Source organism: Protopterus annectens, chromosome 11.part0 (assembly GCF_019279795.1).
Source record: "Protopterus annectens isolate FY-2018-M chromosome 11.part0, PAN1.0, whole genome shotgun sequence".
In the NCBI taxonomy this organism is placed as follows: Eukaryota; Metazoa; Chordata; order Ceratodontiformes; family Protopteridae; genus Protopterus; species Protopterus annectens.
Genome location: NC_056745.1, coordinates 843577874 through 843599924, shown reverse-complemented (window position 1 = coordinate 843599924; position 22051 = coordinate 843577874). Strand labels below are relative to the sequence as shown.

The window sequence follows — 22051 nt, the reverse complement described above, 5'->3', positions numbered from 1 at the left end:
GCTCATCATAAAAATCCTTATAATGTCTACTTACAAAATATAAGCAATGACACCAATTGACCAGCAATCCACTGCTTTGCTGTAAGGTTTCTGGGCTAGTACTTCAGGAGCTGTGGAAGAGATTGTACAAAGAAAAAAAAAACATATTATATATTTCTTAAAAGTCAGTAGTCACTTAAGTTATCATATAATCTATATAACAAGAAACTATTCAAATTCTGTAGCCTCATGTTATGTCTTAAAACTGCACATGACAATCCAATTACAAAAAAATCTGCTGAAAACACTGTAGATGATTTCCTTGAAATCTTATTTGCGTTTAGAAATATGGGGCGTATTGGTATTTAACTTGCATTTTTTGTTGGCCATCAAAACAAAATATTCTGGATCAGTAAACAGTAAAATGTTTTTTTCATGACATAACCATGCCACTCTGGGAATGGGCAAACCACTTGCAAACTTAAAAAGGAAAAGAATTAGAAACGTTGCAGCATCTTCATTTTGTGTTGTACCTCAAGCTATGCACTGAAAACATATAACCTGCAATTTCCTACTATCTGGAAAAGAAAACATGTTTTTAATCTTTATGCATGCAGAACTTTAAAAGCAAATGTGCATGAATGCTCCCGCTGTACTTTTAAGAGCTGTCAGTGATATTTGAATGGATCATTATAGCCCTCTAGTGGTGAAATAAGTAATGAACAACTCAGTTCAATCTATGATTAAAGTTCAGGCATGGAGAACCTTGACTAGTGCTAAAGATTTACATTGCATCACAAAAAAAGTTTGTAGAAAGACGGTTCTGTAGTTTGAAGCTGTGACTAATCTGCTGATCGAAGAAGAAAATCATTTGTGTAAATTCTTACAGCAGTGTCACTGGTGATGTAAGAATGCAAACCAATAAATCAGGTCAATGATATCTCACTGGAAAAAAGTGATGTGCAGTGGAAACAATAAGGACAGCATTGTAATACATTCACAGCCTTAAATTTAATCTAATAAGAAAGCTGGTATGTGTTTGCATGGATGTTTGGCATTAGCAGTTAACAAATCTGATGATTTATCATAGGTTCATAGGTAGGTACTAGGCTATCAGCCCAAGGGCCTACGTAAGCCTAGCCAACAAGGTTCCCTGGCTTACGCCACCCAAGAAAGTTATTTTCCTGTGCTACTGTCGATCAGAGACACAGAAGTGATTCCCGGGGTGTATTTCCTATTTCCCATCCACTCATCAAGATTTTTCTTGAAGAGTGCTAATGAAGAACTTTGCTTGACATAGATGGGTAGCCTATTCCAGAGTATGGGAAGTCTCAGGGACAGGAATCTATCCCTCCCTTGGTGACAAGCATGTTCCAACCTAATCTTAAAACCACTAACTTGAACTTAAACTTCAGCGTTACTATATGACCTGTAACCAAGCATTATGGAAAACTGCACAAACATACTTCTCAATTGTACAGATTTTCTCAGAATGTCCATATTTTGCCTCATATTTTTCTTTCATTTTTTCATAAAATTGTGGTTTTCTGGCAAATCACTGGCAAATCATTAAAGACTGTATTCAGAAAATAGTGACATACATTTGAGTTTCACACTTCATATCCTTCAGAAAATTCATGCTAATGCAAAATCTGTTATTCCTTCAATTTTCTAAGTTTGTAAGAGCAACATTTAAAAAGTGTCTCTATTTTTAGGCCTTTGTCCCCCCATTATTTATGGTTTTGTCCAGATTTCTTGCACTAAGAGATTGGCAGGTATGCATACAAACAGTAAAACATATAAAAAACTAAAGTGAATAAAGTTCATGCAAAACTGAACGCAATGAAATATATACACATTAAAAAATATAAAAAAACTAAAATGAATAAAGTTCATGCAACACTGAAAGCAATGAAACATATACTAAAAAGACATTACAGAATAATAAAACAGAAACAAAATAAGTTACACAGTCATGTTGGTTGAGACTAAAAATGAAAAACACCAATGATAAAAAAATGAACACTCCTTAGTTCTAGGTTAGATCAGATTTTTTTAGAATGCTTAAAATGTGCAAGTGTTGGTCACAGGGGAAGATGGGAGTGAACAGCCAATGTAAGCTTGTCTATCCTGTGGGAAGGGATGGAGACAGATGAGGTTCACTGCAGTAAGCAGCATACTGGCTGGGAGAGGCCAGGGCAATATAGCTAGTGATCCATCTAGTCGGGAAGTTGTGTGTCCATAGAGGCATAGAGGCACCTCCACAGGGCAGCAATCATGGAGCTGGTAAGGTTGTCACAAGGGAGCAGGAGTTTCGACACACCAGATTGTCTTGTGCTTTCCTGCATATGTGACTGAATCACCATAATCTGCTCTCTTTGACCATCTCTGCCATTGGAGCTACTTCTACTTGTGGTTTGAGCTCCTCATTTCTTTGCCTGTCCCAGTGTTCATGTTATCACTGGTCTCAGCTCTCACTTCCTTAGCTGCTTTGCCTTCACTGTGCAAGTTTCAGTAATGTACAGGTAGCACCACTGTCTGGTATACCTTACTTTTAGCTTATTTGGTATTTTATGTCACACACTACCCCTACCAAACCACTCCCAATTATCTGTGCCAGTTGACTCCAGCCCCTCTGACTCTTGCTCTGACCTCCTCACTTAGACTTACCTTCTGCTCAGTCATCCCTCCCAGATATTTGAAGCTGTTAACCTGTTCCATTATCTTCTATTCTATCTCAATTTTAAGCTTCTTCTGATTTCTACCATTTGCTGCTAATACAGACACCTTATGTGTACTCAGTTTCATCTTATGTGCCTTCAATTTTCATTCCATTCCCCTATCATTTGCTAAATTTCTTGTTCAGAGTCTGTCTGTAATGCCAAATTTCTGCATACAGCAGCTTTTTTGATCTGTCCTCTCTGACTTGTTTGCTAATACAGTCCATCAACAGTATGAAAACTAGTAGGTTCAGAGATGAACCCTGATGCACACCTACTTTCACTGGGAACCCTCCTGTGAAATCAAACACTGTTTGTTCAAACTTGAGTCACTTGGTCCTTGTACATTGCCTGCACTACATCTACCAATGTTTCTGAGAGTTTCAACCTTTGGAGGACTTCTCTAATCATCTTTCTTGGGACCTTGTCATATGCCTTCTCCAAGTCTAGGAATGCCAAGATGGACTCTTTCCGAATCTCTAGCTTCTTCTCAACTATCTCTTTCACTGCAAACAGTAGGACAATTGTGCTGCATACTGATCTGAATCTAAACTCTCCATTCTTTCTTTCTACTACTCTGTGTATTCATTTATAAATCACCTTCTCCAGAACTTTCATGCAGTGGGAAAGGAGTTTAATACCTCTGTACTGCACACAGTTGTGAATTTCCCCTTTGTTATTGAACACTGGCACTAGTATGCTCATTCCCCAGTTATCTGGGATATGCTTTTCTCTCCATACTGCCATGAGTACCCTCAGGAGCAATTTTTCCTCTGATTCACCCAACATCTTGATCATTTGTGCTGTTCTTATTGCTTCTAAGGTGGGCTCCTCTTCTCCTTTCATTATAGGCTCTGTCTGGGTTGAGCCTGGGGAAGGCTAAGACAGATCTGCTAGACCTGGTGGATTAGGAGAAGAGCTGGGGGCAGCTGATCGTCAGCTGCAGGGAGAAAAAACAGCAACTGTTGCATGCTCCCTCAGCTGGTCATGTAGTAAATTGTAAAGCTATGAACCTTAGCAGACAATGGCCCCAGTCCTAAAGTAATCATGACAAACTGATGGAATTGCTAACAGCTCCTGAAATGCTAAGCATGGGTCTTATTCAGACCATAACAGGTCAGAAATTCTCTCAGATAAGTGGGACCTACTAATGGGCAACTAGTGTAAAATCCACAGTAATGGTATGATATGGTGGTACCTATGCATACCAGAGATAAACAGGTGCAGAATTCTGTATAATTTTAAGCAGCCAAATTCCCTGTCTGGAAACCACAAGGAGAGAGTATTGCAGTAATACAGAAGAAATAAGCCAAATGCATGCACCACAGTATGTATGGCGATCAGAAAGTGGGGATGAAATGCTTAATAAAGATAATATTCCTAAGACAGAAACATGGAATTTGACTACTGTTGAGATCTACTAACTAACATTAGTTTGACACCAAGAACCAGCCTTAGATCATGTGCCTTAAACATGAAACACAACAGCTTGTCCCCACAATAAATGACATCTAGTGTAGAGACAGGCATGTTAAAAATGCTGCTTATAGCATGAATGCCTGTTGCCACAATCCTAGAGATGTATTAAAGTTTAAGCTGATTACTGAGTATCAAGTCAGAGATGTTTTCCACATCATCAGTATATTAACCAATAACAGGCAAAGATTTCTGAAGGAATGAGAGCTAGAGATGCCATGTCATCAAGATTGTTATCCTCTTAAATGGATGCTGCCCCCTAGAGGCAAAATTTATATTGTGAATGAAAGATGACCCAGCATGGAGCCATACAGTACCCTACAATTAAGAGAGTAGGGAGAGGAGGAACTTAATCCAAACACTACTTTCTCAGCACACTCAGAGACATAGGAGTCAACCGAACCTAAGGTGCACATTGAAAATGCTGCAGTAATGTTACAGTGATTGAAAATAACTCAGCTTCATAGGCAGAGGTTAGAAATCGGTGTATGTGTGTGCTGGGGGGGGGGGGGTGTTTAATTAAATAAAATGTATTTATTTCTGAAAATAAAAAAAGCCTCATTCCAATAAGCTGCAATACAAGAATGCTTTATAACTGATTAAACCGAAATAATGACTGAACAAGAACTGTGTCGGCTTTGTTTAATAAGTATAACTGAAATTTTGTCTGCATTTATGTGTGGGTGGCAAATGTAACATTTGAAACTGCAGCAAAAATAGTAGGCTCACAAATGATAGGTCTCTGTCTTGAATAGATTTTGAAGTAATACAGGCTGAATTTACAAACTTTGTACTTGCTAAAAGTTTCAACTGCTTGGGAGTATTGATACTAAAATCAATGTTACTATTTTATTTTCTGTTGTCTGCAGACTAGATTTATGTGCGATCATTGTCAATTTATCTTATACAGAGTCATTTCAGCCAGATAGATGGCCACCCAAAATATTTGACGGCCTTATTTACTGTGATCTTATTACATCTAGATTCTATTACATCTAGATGAGACATTCCTAAATTCTAAAAGTCTGATGTTCATCGTGGTTCACTGTTACAGTCATTACTGTAGGGTTCTTCCTGCTGGCAGCAGCCCTCGATCGGCCAGAGTCCCAAAGTCAGGTCTGACGTCGGCTGAAGTCGCTCCTGCCCTGACGTCAGTGCGCCAGGGGTATAAAGACCCCAGCCGACGCCATTTTCCCCAGTCTTTCTTGCCGTGCGGTGCCCGTAGCAAAGCAGTTCGCAAGTGCCGGTCGGCCGACTCCTGTTTATTTTTGGTGGCTTTTGTATTGAAGACTTCTTCTTTTAAGCTAAGTACCCCATTGGGGAAACCTTTTTCTTGCTCCAGTCTGATGTCAGAAAAAGTTAATAACTGTATTCCTTGTGGGAAACAAATACCTCATAAGGATTTTCACTCTTACTGTATACCTTGCTTAGGTCCTGACTATGATGTAGCTAATTGTAGGTTTTGTGTTAAGTTTAATCAACACACTATTAGGCGTAGGTACGATTTTACCTTCCATTATTTTGGAAAAAGATTTAATTACAATATGTCGTCGGATTCTTATCCAGCTACTGCAGTGTATAAGAGGTGCAAGGATAAAGACAGGCCTCCGAGGTCCAAAGTGGACGACTTTATTCAACCAGAGCCAGTTGCCGGTTCGTCGGTCATCAGTGAGGCGCTTTCGCAGCCCCTGTCTTCCGCCACTTTTGAACCGGTTGCCTGTACCAACTCCTGTGAAGAGCCGATGGGGCCTTCAGAATTTTCAGGGATTGGACCACCGGATAATGCTCCCTCAGATGGGTCCGGAGCCGCTGTGCAGGCACTGGCTTCTGAGGGAGTTTTTAGGCATACACAGCTTCATGTAAAGATGACTCCAGTTTTGCAGTCAAGGACAAAGGCAAAGACTAAGGCTCCGGCAAAGACAAAGCAGCATGCACAGGCACCTTCTGTTCAGGGCCCTAGACCTCAAAGACAGATGCTTAGAATGGCTGAAGACCTGTTAACTATGATCAGGGGTTCTCATCCCCCTCCTGACAAGAGACCTAGGCTAGAGCCAGATTATGATTACTCAGATCAAGTTTCGATTTCTTCTGCTTCTTCCTCTGAGCAGGATTATTCCTTCCCTCCTTATGAGGGTTCTGATGCTGAAGAATCCCTTCCTTCGGCCTCTCCTCCTGAGAATTATTCATTTGGGGAAACTTTGCATGACATGAGAGAGCATTTTCACTGGGAAGGGCAGAAATACTCTGAATCTAAGAAAAGGCTTAGGGATTTTCTTCTGCTCCCACAGTATAGACCCCTGGCTATTCCCCCTGTATTGGACATTGTGGATGATGTTTTTACAGAGGCATCTCTCTCTCCTGATTCCTTTCCTCTTGCTCCTGTCAAACCGGATAGGTATTATAGTGTTCCAGATTCCCACAAATATCTTTTTAAGAATCCTTCAGCTGATCCAGAAACTATTTCTCAGGGCCCTAAGGGTGTTAAAACAGCCTCTGCTAAGAATCCTATTCCCTCTGACCGAGAGTCCAGAGCCTTGGAAAGAGGGGGCAAAAAAGTTTATACTTCTGCTACATTGTCTATTAGAGCTTTGAATTGTCAATTTCATATGTTGAAATATCAGCAATACCTTTTGTCTGTGTTAAAGCAAAATATGTCTGCTGTTTCTGGTGGTACAGACAATAAGGAATTACAGGATTTATTGCATGCTACTGAGCAGGTGGGTAAACATACCTTGCACTGTGGTTTTGATTCTTTGGAGGCTTCTTGTAGGGCTGCAGCAACTGGCACAGTTATTAGAAGGCATGCTTGGTTAAAGGAGCAAAGTTTGCCTGAGCAGGTTAAAGCAAAGCTTTTAGATTCCCCTTTGCAGCACAATGTTTTGTTTGATGCCAAAGCTGAGGAGGTATTGAAGAAAATGGAAGACAAAGCCAAATCTATGCAGACGGTTAAGGATTTTCTACAGGTACAACCCCCTAGATTTAGCAGGAATTGGCAAGCTAAACCTTGGTCCTTTCCGAGCTCGGACAGACCTCAGAGAGGCAGATACCGGCATTCCAGAGGTAAAGGTCAGGCACAGCCACCTTTCAGAAATAAGCAGTGGAGTGCCCCCTCTCCCAAGGTAGGGGAAGATAGGTCACAACCTTACAGGAAACAGTCATTATGACTCTCCCTTACTAGCTCCAGGGGCGCCCCTCCTGGATGCGCCTTTGGGAGGAAAAATATATCTTTTTTATCACAATTGGAGCTGCATAACCCAAGACAAATGGGTTCTGGACATAGTTTCAAGGGGTTACAGGTTTCATTTCCATACCTTGCCAAAATCAAACGGATGGCCAGATCTGCCAAAACATCAATGGGCAGAGGCACAACAGCAAGTTCGGTCCCTCATAGATATGAGGGCCATAGGATTGGTACCAGATTCAGAAATGGGGCAAGGGTTTTATTCAAGACTTTTCCTGGGTTCCCAGGAAGGAAAACACATGGAGACCAATCCTGGACCTTTCCATATTGAACACCTTCCTAGAAATTCCAAAATTCAAGATGCTCACTCTGCAGCAGCTGCTGTCTATGCTGAGCAAGAGCGCTTGGATGGTGACTTTGGACTTGAAGGAGGCTTACCTGCATATTCCCATACGGCAAGAGTGCAGCAGGTACCTGAGATTCAAAGAGGGCTTGAAGCATTACCAGTTCTCTGTGCTGCCCTTTGGCTTATCTACTGTGCCCAGGATCTTTACAAAGTGCCTGGCACCAGTAATGGCGTTTTGCAGACAGAAGGGAATTCAAATATACCCTTATCTTGATGATTGTCTCATTCAAGCGGACAACAAGGAGACTTTACTTCAGCATCTAGCATTTGTGCGGCATCTTTTCTTGTGCCTAGGGTTCACGGTGAACCTAAAGAAATCAAACCTGGTGCCCACGCAACAGATTACTTTCCTGGGTGTGCTTCTGAGCACTAAAACGCAGATGACTTATTTGACACCAGACAAAAAAGTGCAACTGGCTTCTTATTTCAAAAATCTGGCTTTAATGAGTCAGCTGTCTGCAAGAAAAATTCTGCAGGCTTTGGGTTACATGGCATCCTGCATTCTGTTAATACCATATGCAAGGCTGCATATGAGGAAGATACAGTGGTACCTCAAGAGTGTATGGTTTCAGCATTGCCAGAGTTTGGAAACAGTGATCGCAATTTTGCCTTGTCTCTGGCAGGAGTTTCTTTGGTGGGCCGAGGCCTGTCTCCAGAACAAGCCAATCAAGTCATAATGAAGGATGCTTCGGATTATGCATGGGGAGCCCACATGCAAGGAAAATGTCTTCAGGGTGCCTGGACAGAGGACCAAATGCATCTGCACATGAATTTGAAGGAGATGCTAGCTGTACAGAATGCCCTGACAGCCTTCAAAGATCTTATTCTACCGGGGCAATTACTGATAAAGACAGAAAACACTATGGTGATGTGGTACATAAACAAGCAGGGAGGCTCTCACTCTTACCCCCTGTGCAGATTGGCCATGGCTCTGTGGAACACAGCACTAGCCGACAAGCTGGACTTACAAGCTCAATTCCTGCCAGGAAAGGACAACACTCTGGCAGACAGTCTAAGCAGAAATCTTTCAGATCCACACGAATGGATGTTGGATGTTCGGATATTGAGGATGATAACGGAGGCATGTGGCTGCCCGGACATAGATCTTTTTGCATCTCCCCAAAACCATCAACTTCAAATGTTCTGCACGGGGACCTACCACAAGCTAGCATGGAAAGTGGATGCCCTTTCATTCAGCTGGAAACACCTCTCAGTATATGCTTTTCCTGCTTTGCCTCTTCTACCACGGGTACTTCTGAAAATCAAACAGAACAGACCGTAAATTATTTTACTGGCTCCCAACTGGCCTTGGCAATTCTGGTATTCCACCCTGATGAACCTGGCTCAGGGTCCACCCTGTGTTTTGCCACAAATTCCACATCTACTGTCTCAACGAGATGGCCAGATCCTGCACAGCCATGTCAAAACTCTGAATCTAGCAGCCTGGCGGATCCAGGGTCTTTAAACAGATCTACCCTTACCAAACAGGTACTGGATGTAATCCTTGAAGCTAGATGGCCCAGCACCAGGAAATCTTATGCAGGTAAATAGAAAAGATTTTGCTCCTGGACTCAGGCCCAGGGTTTTGATTCTGCAGTTCCAAACATTCCATTCTGATTTTACAATACCTAACAGAGATGTTACATAAGGGCCTATCTTTTTCATCTATCAAAATTCATGCTTCTGCTATTTCTGCACATTACAATACGGATCCCCCAATCTTTTCTCATCTGTTACTTAAGCAATATCTCAGAGGGGCAAAGAATATAAGGCCTCCTTTAAGAGCACCAGTTTCCACTTGGGATCTCAACTTTGTTTTGGAAAAGTTAACTTTGTCTCTTTTTGAACCTGCAGCTTCCACAAATTTAAAGTTTTTATCATGGAAAACTGCTTTTCTTTTAGCTATTACCTCTGCCAGAAGAGTTTCGGAATTACAAGCTCTCATGGCTGTGGAACCCTTTATTATTTTTCATCAGGACAGGGTGTCCCTGAGGACTAATCCCACCTTTATGCCTAAGGTGGTTTCGAAAGTAGCCTTGAATCAGACTATTCATTTACCTACCTTTGATCCTAATCCTCAAAGTGAAGAGGAAAGTATTTTGCATTCTTTAGATATACAAAGGCAGCTTCGTTTTTACCTGGACAGGACCAAGATTTTCAGGAAATCTGACCAATTGTTTGTGGCTTATGCTTCTACTTCACAGGGGAGAGCAATCACTAAGCAAACTATTTCTAAGTGGATTGCCCACTGCATCAAGTTCTGTTACTCTCATCATGGTAAACCAGTTCCTGTTAATGTTAGAACACATTCTACCAGAGCTACTGCCACTTCGGCAGCTTTTCTCAGTGGAGTTCCTACCAAGGAGATCTTAGATGCTACAACTTGGAGTTCTGTACATACTTTTTCTAAGCACTACAACCTCCCTCTCTATTCTAAATCTAGGGCAGGCTTTGCCTCTGCAGTCCTGCAGGGTTTTGTAGCCGCCCCTTCTGTTCCTTCTCCATCCACCCTTTTTTAGCTTTGGGATTCAACCCTACAGTAATGACTGTAACAGTGAACCACGAAGAACATAGTACAGTTGTGTACTCTTACCATAAATGTAGATGTTCGAGTATGTTCACTGTTACAGTCTGCTACCTCCTCCTGTCCCCTCTTTTGTTGTTCTTTGAGTGCTGTCTGTGTCTCCTTGACATTTCTTTTTTCTCCGAGGTATTTTTACTGGTGATATTTGGGAATGTTCTGGTTTATGTTTGCTTATTCTTTTGATTAAGCTTTTGGCCTTTATTTTTGGGCACCTGACATCTGGGGCAAGAAAAACTGGGGAAAATGGCATCGGCTGGGGTCTTTATACCCCTGGCACACTGACGTCAGGGCAGGAGCGACTTCAGCCGACGTCGGACCCGACTTTGGGACTCTGGCCGATCGAGGGCTGCTGCCAGCAGGAAGAACCCTACAGTAATGACTGTAACAGTGAACATACTCGAACATCTACATTTATGGTAAGAGTACACAACTGTACTTTCTTACTATCTAACTTTTTAGTTTGTTAATCCAATGCCACTGTTTTCTACACTGAGTCCAGTGCGAGGTATATCTCTAAAAGAAAGTACAGTCTTCTCAAAAAGTTTACACATATCAAAGAGGTGTCATATAATTTTAGAAGAAATTTTTAGTAAGCCCTTTCCAGTTAATCATACCAACGTTATCTATTATATTACAGTAAAGAGCTTTAGAAAAAAAAGTTTCTTTTGGCAAAGCACAAGTGCTTTGCTTTACTTATACTAGTTACATCAGTGTTAAGAAAGTAGTACTTTTTGTTACAATTCTCAGAAGAAAGAAGGAAGGTAATCAATTTTTTAGCATGTACGAGTGTGTGTATACATGTCTGCATGTGTGTTTGCATGTTCATGCCTGTGCACACATGGACATGCATCCACTCCTGTGTGTGTGTGTGTGTGTGTGTGTGTGTGTGTGTGTGTGTGTGTGTGTGTGTGTGTGTGTGTGTGTGTGTGTGTCAGTGTGAGCACATTAAATACTTAAATAATTTATATTTTGGATGGAAAATACTTCCTCCAAAAACAATTACATATGTGTCAGCAAGTCTGAAAAAGCAGTAGAAGGAAATGTTCTGCATCAATAATACAAAAAAGTACATACTAATAGCAGCTAGTCTATTCTCTAAATTACAGTAATACCCTCCAGGGTGGGTCTTTTCATGGAACTAATGCTTTTCCAGGGGTCGCAAGGATCTCCATCTGTGGCGTTGAGCTTTACAACACCCCTGGGTGAGTATTAATTCATTGATAACACCTACCTAAAAGGCATATAACAGGCATTACTGCTTGCATAATATAAAAATAAAAAAAAAAATGCCAGAGATTACCATGTGGTATTCACCCTTAAACATGGACCTCCTCAGCCTCTGAGATCCACATTCTCAGGCTATTGTGATAATGATATCTGTTAACTACTTGTGTCTGACTTTCTCTTACATACATACATATGTTGTGTATACTGGCAAATGTGAAAATTGTGGGAAAGAAATACCTAAGAAGACCCTTCCAAATTAGTGAAGCAATTTTTCAAGAAGCAGAATTTAGGCACATTTTATTTCAACAGTTTTAATTTCAGCACTAATCCATTCAATGTGTAGCACACATAAGTGCCCTATATTGTAGAGCTATCATTGTAATTATTCACATACCTCAAGTTTTCTTCTAATAAAGGATCATCTCATGGTAGATGGCTATTTATTCCTGTGTTACACCTGTGCTATTACACTGTGTGCAAAACACTATACACTTTACAAGGCATCTCATCCAGCCCCATTCTGCTTTTGACCCCTTTTACTTTAACATAACTGTTATTTATTGATTTATTGTCTAATTGACTAAGTGACTGATTGACTGTGCAGCATTCTGTTTCATGTTATGTGTTAAAATGTGCTGCAGGCTGTAAAAAAACACCCCACACTGCAAAACTTTTGTCGGATCATTAGATGGCAGGATCAGATGGCATGGAATCAGGAAGTAACTGGACAGCTGCTTATCTCATGGTAAACAGGAAAACAAGTTTATTAAACTTAACACATATGGTTCACTGAAGTAATTAATGTTAAAAAGTCTTAGTTTATAATCAGAAAGCCCACTTTACATGATGACAGCATGATTGCAGCAAAAGCAATGTTGCAAAAACCTTTCCACATGAACTTTAACCTCCCCAGTCAGCGACTTGTTATATTTGGCATAAGAAACGCTTGTTCACTAACCACTTGTAAATGGCCCATCTGGGAAATAAATAACTGTGTTTTCTCTTTAAAAAAGATATAAATTACAAGTCAGACTGTATAAGAAGTGTAGTGTTATTCAGCGTAGTACCGGAGCTGAACTGAACAGAAGCAGTGGCATTCATTATAGCAGAGTTGTTTGTTCCACATGAGGGCTTCTAACTGTTTAGGCACAGCAATTACTGAAAATAAATTCTGCTGTAAGGACACGTGAACCTGCTAATATCTTTAAGCTTATTTCATAGCTACAGTCTTGCATTTTTTGCTGTTATCTTTCTTTTTTCTTTTGTATGCATACTGCCACTATGCATCTATAAGAGCATATTTTCTTCTTAAGTTGCCTTTAAACTATATTCTGCTCAGTATTACAAGTAGCACCCAAGATTTGCTAGAGTGCACCCACTGTAGGTACAAAATACAAGATTTTATTCTGGACATCCCAAACAATAAACCTCGAACCTATAATCTTAGGTGATGTAAAAAAATATAGATTGGCAAACCATAGCTTCCAACTCCCCCATAAATAGTATACATCTGTATGTTTTTCCCAGCTTATCAATACTCCAACAAGATACAGCAAAGATCTTACCTGCCAATCCACCCTAGACTGGATCTTAGTATCCCACCCTGCCAATTACCCCTCTTCTGGTACACTGTCTAGCTCCCTGAGCGATCATCTGCCAGCTTATTCCATTAGAACAAACTCCCAACAACTAAGAGTACACACTGTAAAATCAGTTAGGAACTCAGCTAATTTTTGTCAGCATAAATTCAACAGTCTTCTACATGAAATGGACTGGACACCCCTTAAACAACTACCCCTTAAGTGATGCAATACTATACTTTAATGACACCTGCCTTCACATACTTAATACACTAGTTTCCATTCGTTTGAAAAGAATTAAAAAGAACTCGGCACCATGACTCTCTAAGGAATGTAAACACCTGATGAAGCAAAAGGACCTAGCCTGGAATACCCGGAATCTAAAAAATGAACACAATCATGTAAATTTCAAAACACTACATAACAAAGTGACAAAACTAATCAACAGAGATAAGAAGTCATACTATTCCCAGCTTTAACTCCAGAATAAAATCAACCCCAATAAATTCTGGCACTCCATATCTTCTCTACTTAACCCTGGAACAAACAGAGAGCACAGCATATCATCTGATAGTCCTCCATCACAAACAGACAAAAATTTTAACAAGCAGTTCATAAAATCAATATCAGACCTACCAACTAACACCACTAATGCTGGACCCCCCCCCCCCACCCTTCAACCTATTTGGACACCAACCCTAGGCCATCAACTACTTCTAACCCTGTTATTAATAACCCCCTACTCAACAAAATGTCATATGAACACCATTGTCATTTCAGCCCATACTCACTGACACCATTAAGGAACTGCTACAAAAAAGCTAAAACCTTGCCCCACCTCAGCTGATAATCCTCCACCACACTACCTCAAAACTGGCTGCCAACTCAAACCCCTACCCAATCAGTATCCTTATAAACAGGTCTTTATCCGAACCAGAAGTATCTATCATATGGAAACAATCTCACATCACCCCTATCCATAAAGGAGGCAACTTTTTTGAACCATCCAATTTCCATCCTATATCCATCTTGTGACCCATATCCAAAATTCTCAACAGATGTATCCATCAGCAGGTAATGCAATACCCATTGCAAAATAATCTTTTAACCAAAACCCAACATGGCTTCTGACCCAGCCACAGCACAGCTATAGCTCTATTATCCTTTACAGACACCATCAACAAGGTCAGAGATGCAGGATGCTATACAGCCTCAGTTTTTCTTGATCTCTCCAAGACCTTTGACACAGTGTCTCACCCTTACTATTGAACACACTGTCTAACTTAGGCTTCTCAGATAACACAGTAAAGTGGTTTCAGAGCTACCTCAAGGATCGTAAACAAACAGTGAAATGGTCCAATTAACTCTCACCCTTTCTGCATAACCCTATTGGAGTCCCTCAAGACTGTCCTCGGATCCCTACTCTTCAACATTTTCACAAACAACCTTCACACTGCCTCTCACCCTGGAACCTTCATTCAGTACGCTGATGATTTCACCGTAATCTGTACTGCTCAATCAATACGAGAACTACTTTCAAAAACTCAGCAGTCCTTTACTGCAGTCGAATCCTGGCTAAGAAATGTCCAACTTTTTCTTAAGCCAAAGAAGACTAAACTAGTACTCTTTCTCCCCCAAAACACCTCCCTTGTCACAGAATATTTCAACATCCTTGCATCTAACAACACTGTCATAGAAATAGTGCAGGAAACTAAACTTCTAGGAGTTATCATTAACAATAAACTTTCATTCAACCCCCATATACAGCAAAATGTAAAGACATCAAAAACTGGGACTTTTATATAGAAACACATTTCTTTACTGTAGCAACCAAAATTACCCTTGCAAAAACATTTTTACCTCCCTCCCTTCTTTACAGTGCTTCTATCCTAACTAACTTACAAACTTCTACCCTAAGCAAGATGGAACAGTGCTACAACAAACTTGAAAAGTTTGCCACAAACACTAAATATCACTCACACCACTACTAGAACTAAACTGGCTTGAACTCCCCAACCAACTTGCCTTTATTCAGCTATCCAACATCCACAACCTTATTTTCAAGCCTACTGCCTGCCCTGCACTAGCCAATCTAGTCACACCTTAGACACCAAATCGATCCCTACGATCATAAGACAAAAATCTCTTAGCTATCTCAAAACCCACGAGAAAACCAGGTCACTATCTGTATTCATACTCTGTCTCTATACTGTGGAATTCACTACCTCTAGCTACCAGGTCTATGCCTGGCCTAACCCATTTCAAAGCCTCTAAAAAATTAATCTCAAAAATACATGGCTCTGCTCCTGCATAAAGCCTGCCTAATGCTCAGCTCTTCATCTTCTTCCACATTAGCCCCATCCTCCTCTTCTGTTACTTTTCACTCCCTTATAGTTTGCAAGATCCTAAGGGTCTCCTAACTCCTTCTCTGTTTCTATATCATACCCTTAACCTACTGCTCAGACTGTAATGCCTCCATTCTTCTTAACTCTCTCACTAACTTTCTGGCTTTTATTTTCCTAAATGAAACTAACTTTCTATTTTTTCATGTGCTATAACAGTCAATGTCATATACTGCACTACCTGCATACTATTTTTGGACACTATCTACTCATAGGCTATGTATATGGTGAGTGTGACTATTATCGTCTATAATGTTTTAACTCTATAGAATTGTCTAGATGTGTAGAATTTATTGTAATATCTTGTAGCAAAGTTTATGTTCTTTCATCTTATTTTTGTATACTATTTTCTAATGTCATTTGTATTGGATTGGATTATACGGTATTTGTATTGTACTGTATGTGAGGCTTTTCTCCCTGGGCCTCTGCTGAAAATGGGTTCTGTAGACCCAGTCAGTCTACCCAGGTAAACAAATGTCAAATAAATAATAAATAAATAAATTATATTAATTCATGAAAGGTAAATACAATGAGTGTCATTTATGTGAAATAAAATTGCTGAAAATCACTTTTAGTGAATCTATAAGCAGACTTTTCTTGTAGGAGGGCATTACTGTAGTGCACCTTTATGTGGCAGGATACTGCAACACCTCAGAAAGTACAGTTGTGTACACTCACCATAAATGTAGATGTTTGAGTGTTCTCACTGCTGCAGTCTTCACCATTGGGTTATCCATGCTGTGGTAGCCCTCAGTCGGTCCAAATACCAGAGTCATAGTTTTGTGTGTCGGCTGCTTTCACTTGCTGGGTGACATCAGGTCATCCGAGCTATAAAGAAGAGCAGGTGATGCCATTACCTCAGTTTTTCTTGTCTTAACCAAATAAAGAAGTCCAATTTTAATAATTATTAGTAGTCCCGGGGTAAGAGACCCCCATAGAAATATGAGTCTCTCTAAGGACAGCAGAGATCAGGGGGAAGGAGGGAGGGAAAGCATGACTGCAGCAGTGAACACACTTGAACATCTACATTTATGGTAAGTGTACACAACTGTACTATGTTCTTCATTTCTCATTGCTGCAGTCTTCACCATTGGGAAGATTCCCAAAGCTGAGGAGAAGGATGGAAGGTTGATAGAAACTTAAGATTGGGAGAGCATGCCCTGCAGAATTGCAGAGGCAAACCCTATTTTGAGAATAGATTCAGATGGTAATGCTTGGTGAAGGTGTGGACTGAAGTCCATGTGGCAGCTTCCAGGATGTCCTTGGTGAGTACCCCTCTATGGAATGCTGTGGAAGTAGAGGTTGCCCTAGTGGAATGGGTTCTGATGGTACTAGGGGGTGGTTTCCCATGCAAGGAGTAGAAAAGTTGGATGCAGAGTGCTATCCATTTGGAAATGGTCTGTTTGGATATTAGTTTCCCCTGTGCCCCTGTTTTAAAGCTGACCAAGAGCTGGTCAGATTTCTGGAAGGCCTTTGTATGATCCAGATAAAATCTGAGTTGCCTGTGCACATCCAAATAATGCAGTATCCTTTCCCCCTTGTTCTAAGGGTTAGGGAAGAAGGAGGGCAGGTGAATGGCCTGGTTGAGGGTAACATCCAAAACCACCTTTGGCATGAAAGAGGGGTTGGTGTCTGCATGAAAGATGATAAATGGCTCAATGGCCATTAAAGCTTTAAGCTCTGACACTCTCCTGGCTGAAGTGATAGCCAGGAGAAAGGTAGTCTTCCAAGAGAGGTACTTTACTTCTGAGGATGCTGCAGGCTTGAAGGGGGGCAAAGTAAGCTTTTCTAAAACATAGTTCAGATTCCAGGCTGGTGTGGGTTGTCTTCTGGGAGGCCTGATATTAGAGGCTCCTCTAAGGAATTGTTTGATAAGAGGGTGGGAGAACAATGGCTGTTCTGTATCAAAGTGTGCCGAGATGGCAGAGGCATGGATCTTTATGGAGGAGGAGAGACCCCTTATTAAGAAGCTCAGCCAGATAATCTAGAATAAGAGGAATGGAGGGCAGATGAATGTCTGCCCACTTGGACTGGCTCCAGGAGCAAAATCTTTTCCATTTTCCAACGTAAGATTTTCTGATGCTGGACCTTCTGGCTTCTGTGATGATGTCAAGGACTTGTTTGCTTAGCATAGATTCCTTATTGGTTATGGTAGAATAAGCCATGCTGAGAGCTTGAGTGTCTGAAGGTCTAGGTGCAGCATTGTTCCCCCCCTGGGATAGCAGGTGATGTATCAGAGGTAGCTGGCAGGGAGGCTGGAAGCAGTGAGTACCAATGCTGTCTGGGCCAATCTGGGGCAATGAGTAATGCTTTTGGTTTTTCCTCCCTTATCTTGATTAATACTTTTGGAATGAGAGGAAGAGGTGGGAATGCATAGACAAAGAGGGTATTCCAAGGGATGGTCAGGGCATCGACCTTCCAGGCCAGGTAATGGTACTCCCTGGTGCAGAATTTCTGTACCTGGTGATTTAAATGAGAGGCAAATAGGTCCACATGGGGGGGTCCCCCATGTGTGGGTAATTTGCAGAAAAATGTCTCTGTGGATTTGTCATTCATGTGGGTCCAGCAGGTTTCGGCTTAAGTGGTCTGCTAGGGTGCTGTTGATGCCCGGTAGGTATTGGGCTATAAGATGTAGTCCCATGGATGAGGCTGCTAGGCACAGGTTCATGGCTAGTCTGCACAGGGGGTAAAATTGAGTCTCTCCCTATTTGTTGATGTACCACATCACTGTGGTGTTGTCTGTTTTTATGAGAAGAACCCCTGGTTTGAGGTAGGGTTTGAAGGATGCCAGAGAGTTTCGCACTGCTATCATTTCCTTTTGGTGATGTGCAAGGGTAGTATTTGAGCGTGCCAGAGACCTTGGGCGAATCTACCTTCTAGGTGGGCACCCCAGGCTATGTATGAAGCATCTAGTCTGATGGATGGAGGGTGAATAGAAGTCCCTTGTTCAGAGCACAGGCCTGAGCCCACCAAAGAAATGATGATCTTATGCAAGGGATCACAGGCAGGGAGGTGTCCAGAGGTTGAGAGTGTTGACACCATAGGTTCTTTAGGCACCAATGAATTTTCCTCATGTGCAGTCTGGCCAGAGGTACCAGGAGGATGCATAAGGCCATGTACCCTAGAGCTTGCAGGAATTTCCTGGCAGAAAGCTGGGTTTGGGAGGCCAGAGTAGTGAAGTATTTTGGTAGGAAACTTTGTTTTTTTGGGGACAGAAAGGCCATTTGCTGTTCTGTGTCCAGTAAGGCTTCCAAAAATATGATTTTCCTGGTAAGTGTCTGATTTGATTTCCTTTCGTTGATAGTGAACCCCAGAGAGGTGAGTAGGGTTTTTACAAATGAGAGGTGCTGCAGCAGCAGTTCCTTGCAGTCTGCCTGGATGAAACAGTCATCCAGCTAAGGGTAAATATGCACATTGCTTTGCCTGCAAAAGGCAATGGCAGGAGCTAGACATTTGGTGAATTCCCTGGTAGCAGTAGATAAGCCAAATGGCAAAGCAGAGAATTGAAAGTGTAATGATCCTGCTCTGAAGTGCAGGAATTTTCTGCATGATTCCCTTATTGGGATGTGCAGGTAAGCATTCTTTAAGGCTAAGGTGACCATCCAAGCTTTGTTTGGCAGAATAGGTAGAAGCTGTTGTAAGGTAAGCATTTTGAATTTTGGGATTACAAGGAAAGTATTGAAAAGGATAGGTCGAGGATGGGACACCAAATTCCCTCTTTCCTGGGAACAAGTAATAGTCTGGAATAGAATCGTTTTGCAACTTGTTCTGGAGGCACAAGTTCTACTGCCCCTAGGGCTATTAGGTTTTGCACTTGTTTTAGTGCTTCTGTCCACTGGTTTGGAGGTAGGTCTGAGTACCCTCTTGGAGATGGTAGTTCTCGGAAATTGAATTTGTACCCCTGAGCAATGATTTTTAAGATCCATTGATCTTTTGTTATAAAGTTCCAATTTTCTCCGCAAAGAGATAGCCTTCCTCCTAGCTTTTGGTGTGGTGGAGGCAGGCAGAGATGGGAAAGGTAGTCATTGAGAGTTTTTAGCATACAGGGTTGTTTTTGAACTCCCTGCTCTAGAGTTAGGGGGGGGGGTCACTGTTTAGTTTTTTGCTGGCCCTGAGTTTGAGCCCTGGTGTGTCTGTCCCTATGGGTTTTGGCTTGTGCCTGCCTGTTTGGTGCAGGAAAGGACCAGTGTCTAGATGGAAAATTTCTGCTGAACCTAGGAGGTTGTACTTGAAGGAAATCTTTAACAGTCTGCATCGATTTTGCTTTGTCTTCCATCTTTTTTAAGTACCTCTTCAGTTTTCTGTCCAAACAAGCGGTCTTTGTCAAGAGGTGAATCCATAATTTTAGCTTTGACATGTTCAGGGAGAGGTTGTTCCTTCAACCATTCATGTCTTCGAATAACAGATCCTGTCACTGCTGCCCTGCTAGAAGCTTCTATGGCGTCAAATCCACAGTGCAAGGAGTGTTTTGCCACCTGAGATGAAGAATGCAGTAATTCTGCTATCTCTTTATTATTGGCAAAATCTGGTACAGCAGAAATTTTCTGTTTCAAAAGTTCCAAAGTGTGCTGTTGATATTTTAACATATGGAACTGACAGTTGAGAGCCCTTATAGTTAAAGTTGCAGAGGTATATACTTTTTTACCCCATCTGTCTAGGGCCCTGGATTCTTTGTCTGAGGGAGTAGGATTCTTTGCAAAGTTAGCCTTAACTCCCTTAGGTCCCTAAGTAATAACCTCTGAATCTGCTATAGGATTTCTGTGGAGGAATTTATATGAGTCAGGTACCCTGTAGTACTTGTCAGGTTTTCTGGGGACAGGTGGAAGAGTTTCAGGGGTAAGGCTTGATTCTTGGTGGTAAACATCATCTACCACCTCCAAGATGGGTGGGATGGCCAGAGGCTTATGCTGGGGTAGGTCCAGAAATTCTCTTAATCTTTTCTTGGATTGAGGGAAATCCATTGATTCCCATTGGAAGTGCTCCCTGAGGGTGTGGAGGGTTTCACCAAAGGAGAAGTCCTCCAGAGGTGATGCAGAAGGAATAGATTCTTCTGCATCTGAGTCTTCTTAGGCAGTAAGATGATTTTCCTCTTCAAAAACAGAGGAGTCAGATCCCTCTGAGTCTAAATCCGACTGGATGCCTGGAGAAGGTTCCCTTCTCCTTTTGGCTAGAGTGACTTGATTACCCCGGATGAAAGTGATGAGATCCTCTGCCATTTTAAGCATTGTAGTTTGGGGGAGGGGGGTGCAGTGGAATGGAGACATTTTGCTGTTTTCTTTGGAGTGGGTCTAAGTCTGGCCTGAAGGGTATCCCTCGGTGACGTTGGTGTATTAGTCAGAAAAGAGGGTGAAGGCCTTGAAATGAAATCTGAAGTACAAGCAGTATCCTTGGAAGCCGGTGCCTGCTTAGCGGCTCCAGACCCAACCGAGGGCGAGAGAGCCGAAGGCTCGTTAGACGATGCAGACATCTGCGGCATACAGGACTCTGAAAGGGTCTCAGTACAGGCCTGCGAAGTAATTGAGTCAGGCATCAGGGGCTGTGAAAGCGCCTCACTGAATTCCAAAGAACTGACGACCCACTTAGCGGTGGTGTCATCGGAAGGCTTGGCCTCAAGCAGGCTGTCTCTATCCTTATCTTTACATTTTTTCAGAAGATCTGCAGTTTGCTGACTGATGGATGCCATATCGGTAATCGGAGATGGAAGACGAAAATAACTGGCTACAAACAGAGCTCTACGACGAATAGTTCTAGCATTAAACAGGGCACAGAACCAACAGTGGGGTACGTCGTGATCTGGGCCTAAGCAAGTGATGTAGTAAGAATGGAAGTCTCAGTGTGGTATTTGCTTTCCACAGGCGAGACAGTTATTGACTTTTTTGGACATTGGTTAGTGCAAGAAGAAGGAAGGATCCCCAATGGGGTACTTAGCTTTAGACGTTTTCACCTGAAGTTTGAAATCTGGAAACAGCCAACCAGCACTGTTGTGGATTGCTTCTGCTACGGGCTCCATAGGTTCATAGATTAGTACTAAGCTAACTGCCCTTGCGAGCCATTTTAAGCCTAGCCAATCATCCCTTGTGAGACTCAAACCCTGCACTTTGTGTTTGTAAGGCAATCACCTTAACCATTAGGCCACACTCCCACCCACTCCACGGCAAGAAAGACTGAGGTAATGCCGTCACCTGCTCTCCTTTATAGCTCGGATAACCTGACATCACCCAGCAAGTGACAACAGTCGACGCACAAAACCTTAACTCTGGTATTCAGACCGACTGAGGAATACCACAGCATGGATAACCCAATGGTGAAGACTGCAGCAGTGAGAACACTCAATCACCTCAGAACGTATGTGGTAGCAGGATACTACAACACCTCAGAACTTATGTGGCAGGATACTGCAACACCTCAGAACTTATGTGGTAGCAGGATACTGCAACACCTCAGAACTTATGTGGCAGGATACTACAACACCTCAGAACTTATCTGCAGGATACTG

The 22051-nt window shown here is 41.8% G+C and overlaps 1 protein-coding gene across 1 annotated transcript in view; it reads right to left on the bottom strand.

Moving 5' to 3' along the window:
- The window catches only part of CAMK1D (calcium/calmodulin dependent protein kinase ID), a 2521771-nt gene that overhangs the window by 131506 nt on the left and 2368214 nt on the right, over window positions 1-22051 (bottom strand). The window contains exon 6 of the mRNA XM_044088260.1: window positions 35-110. Coding sequence (XP_043944195.1) covers window positions 35-110 — 76 coding nt within the window. The remainder of the gene's footprint in view (window positions 1-34; window positions 111-22051) is intronic.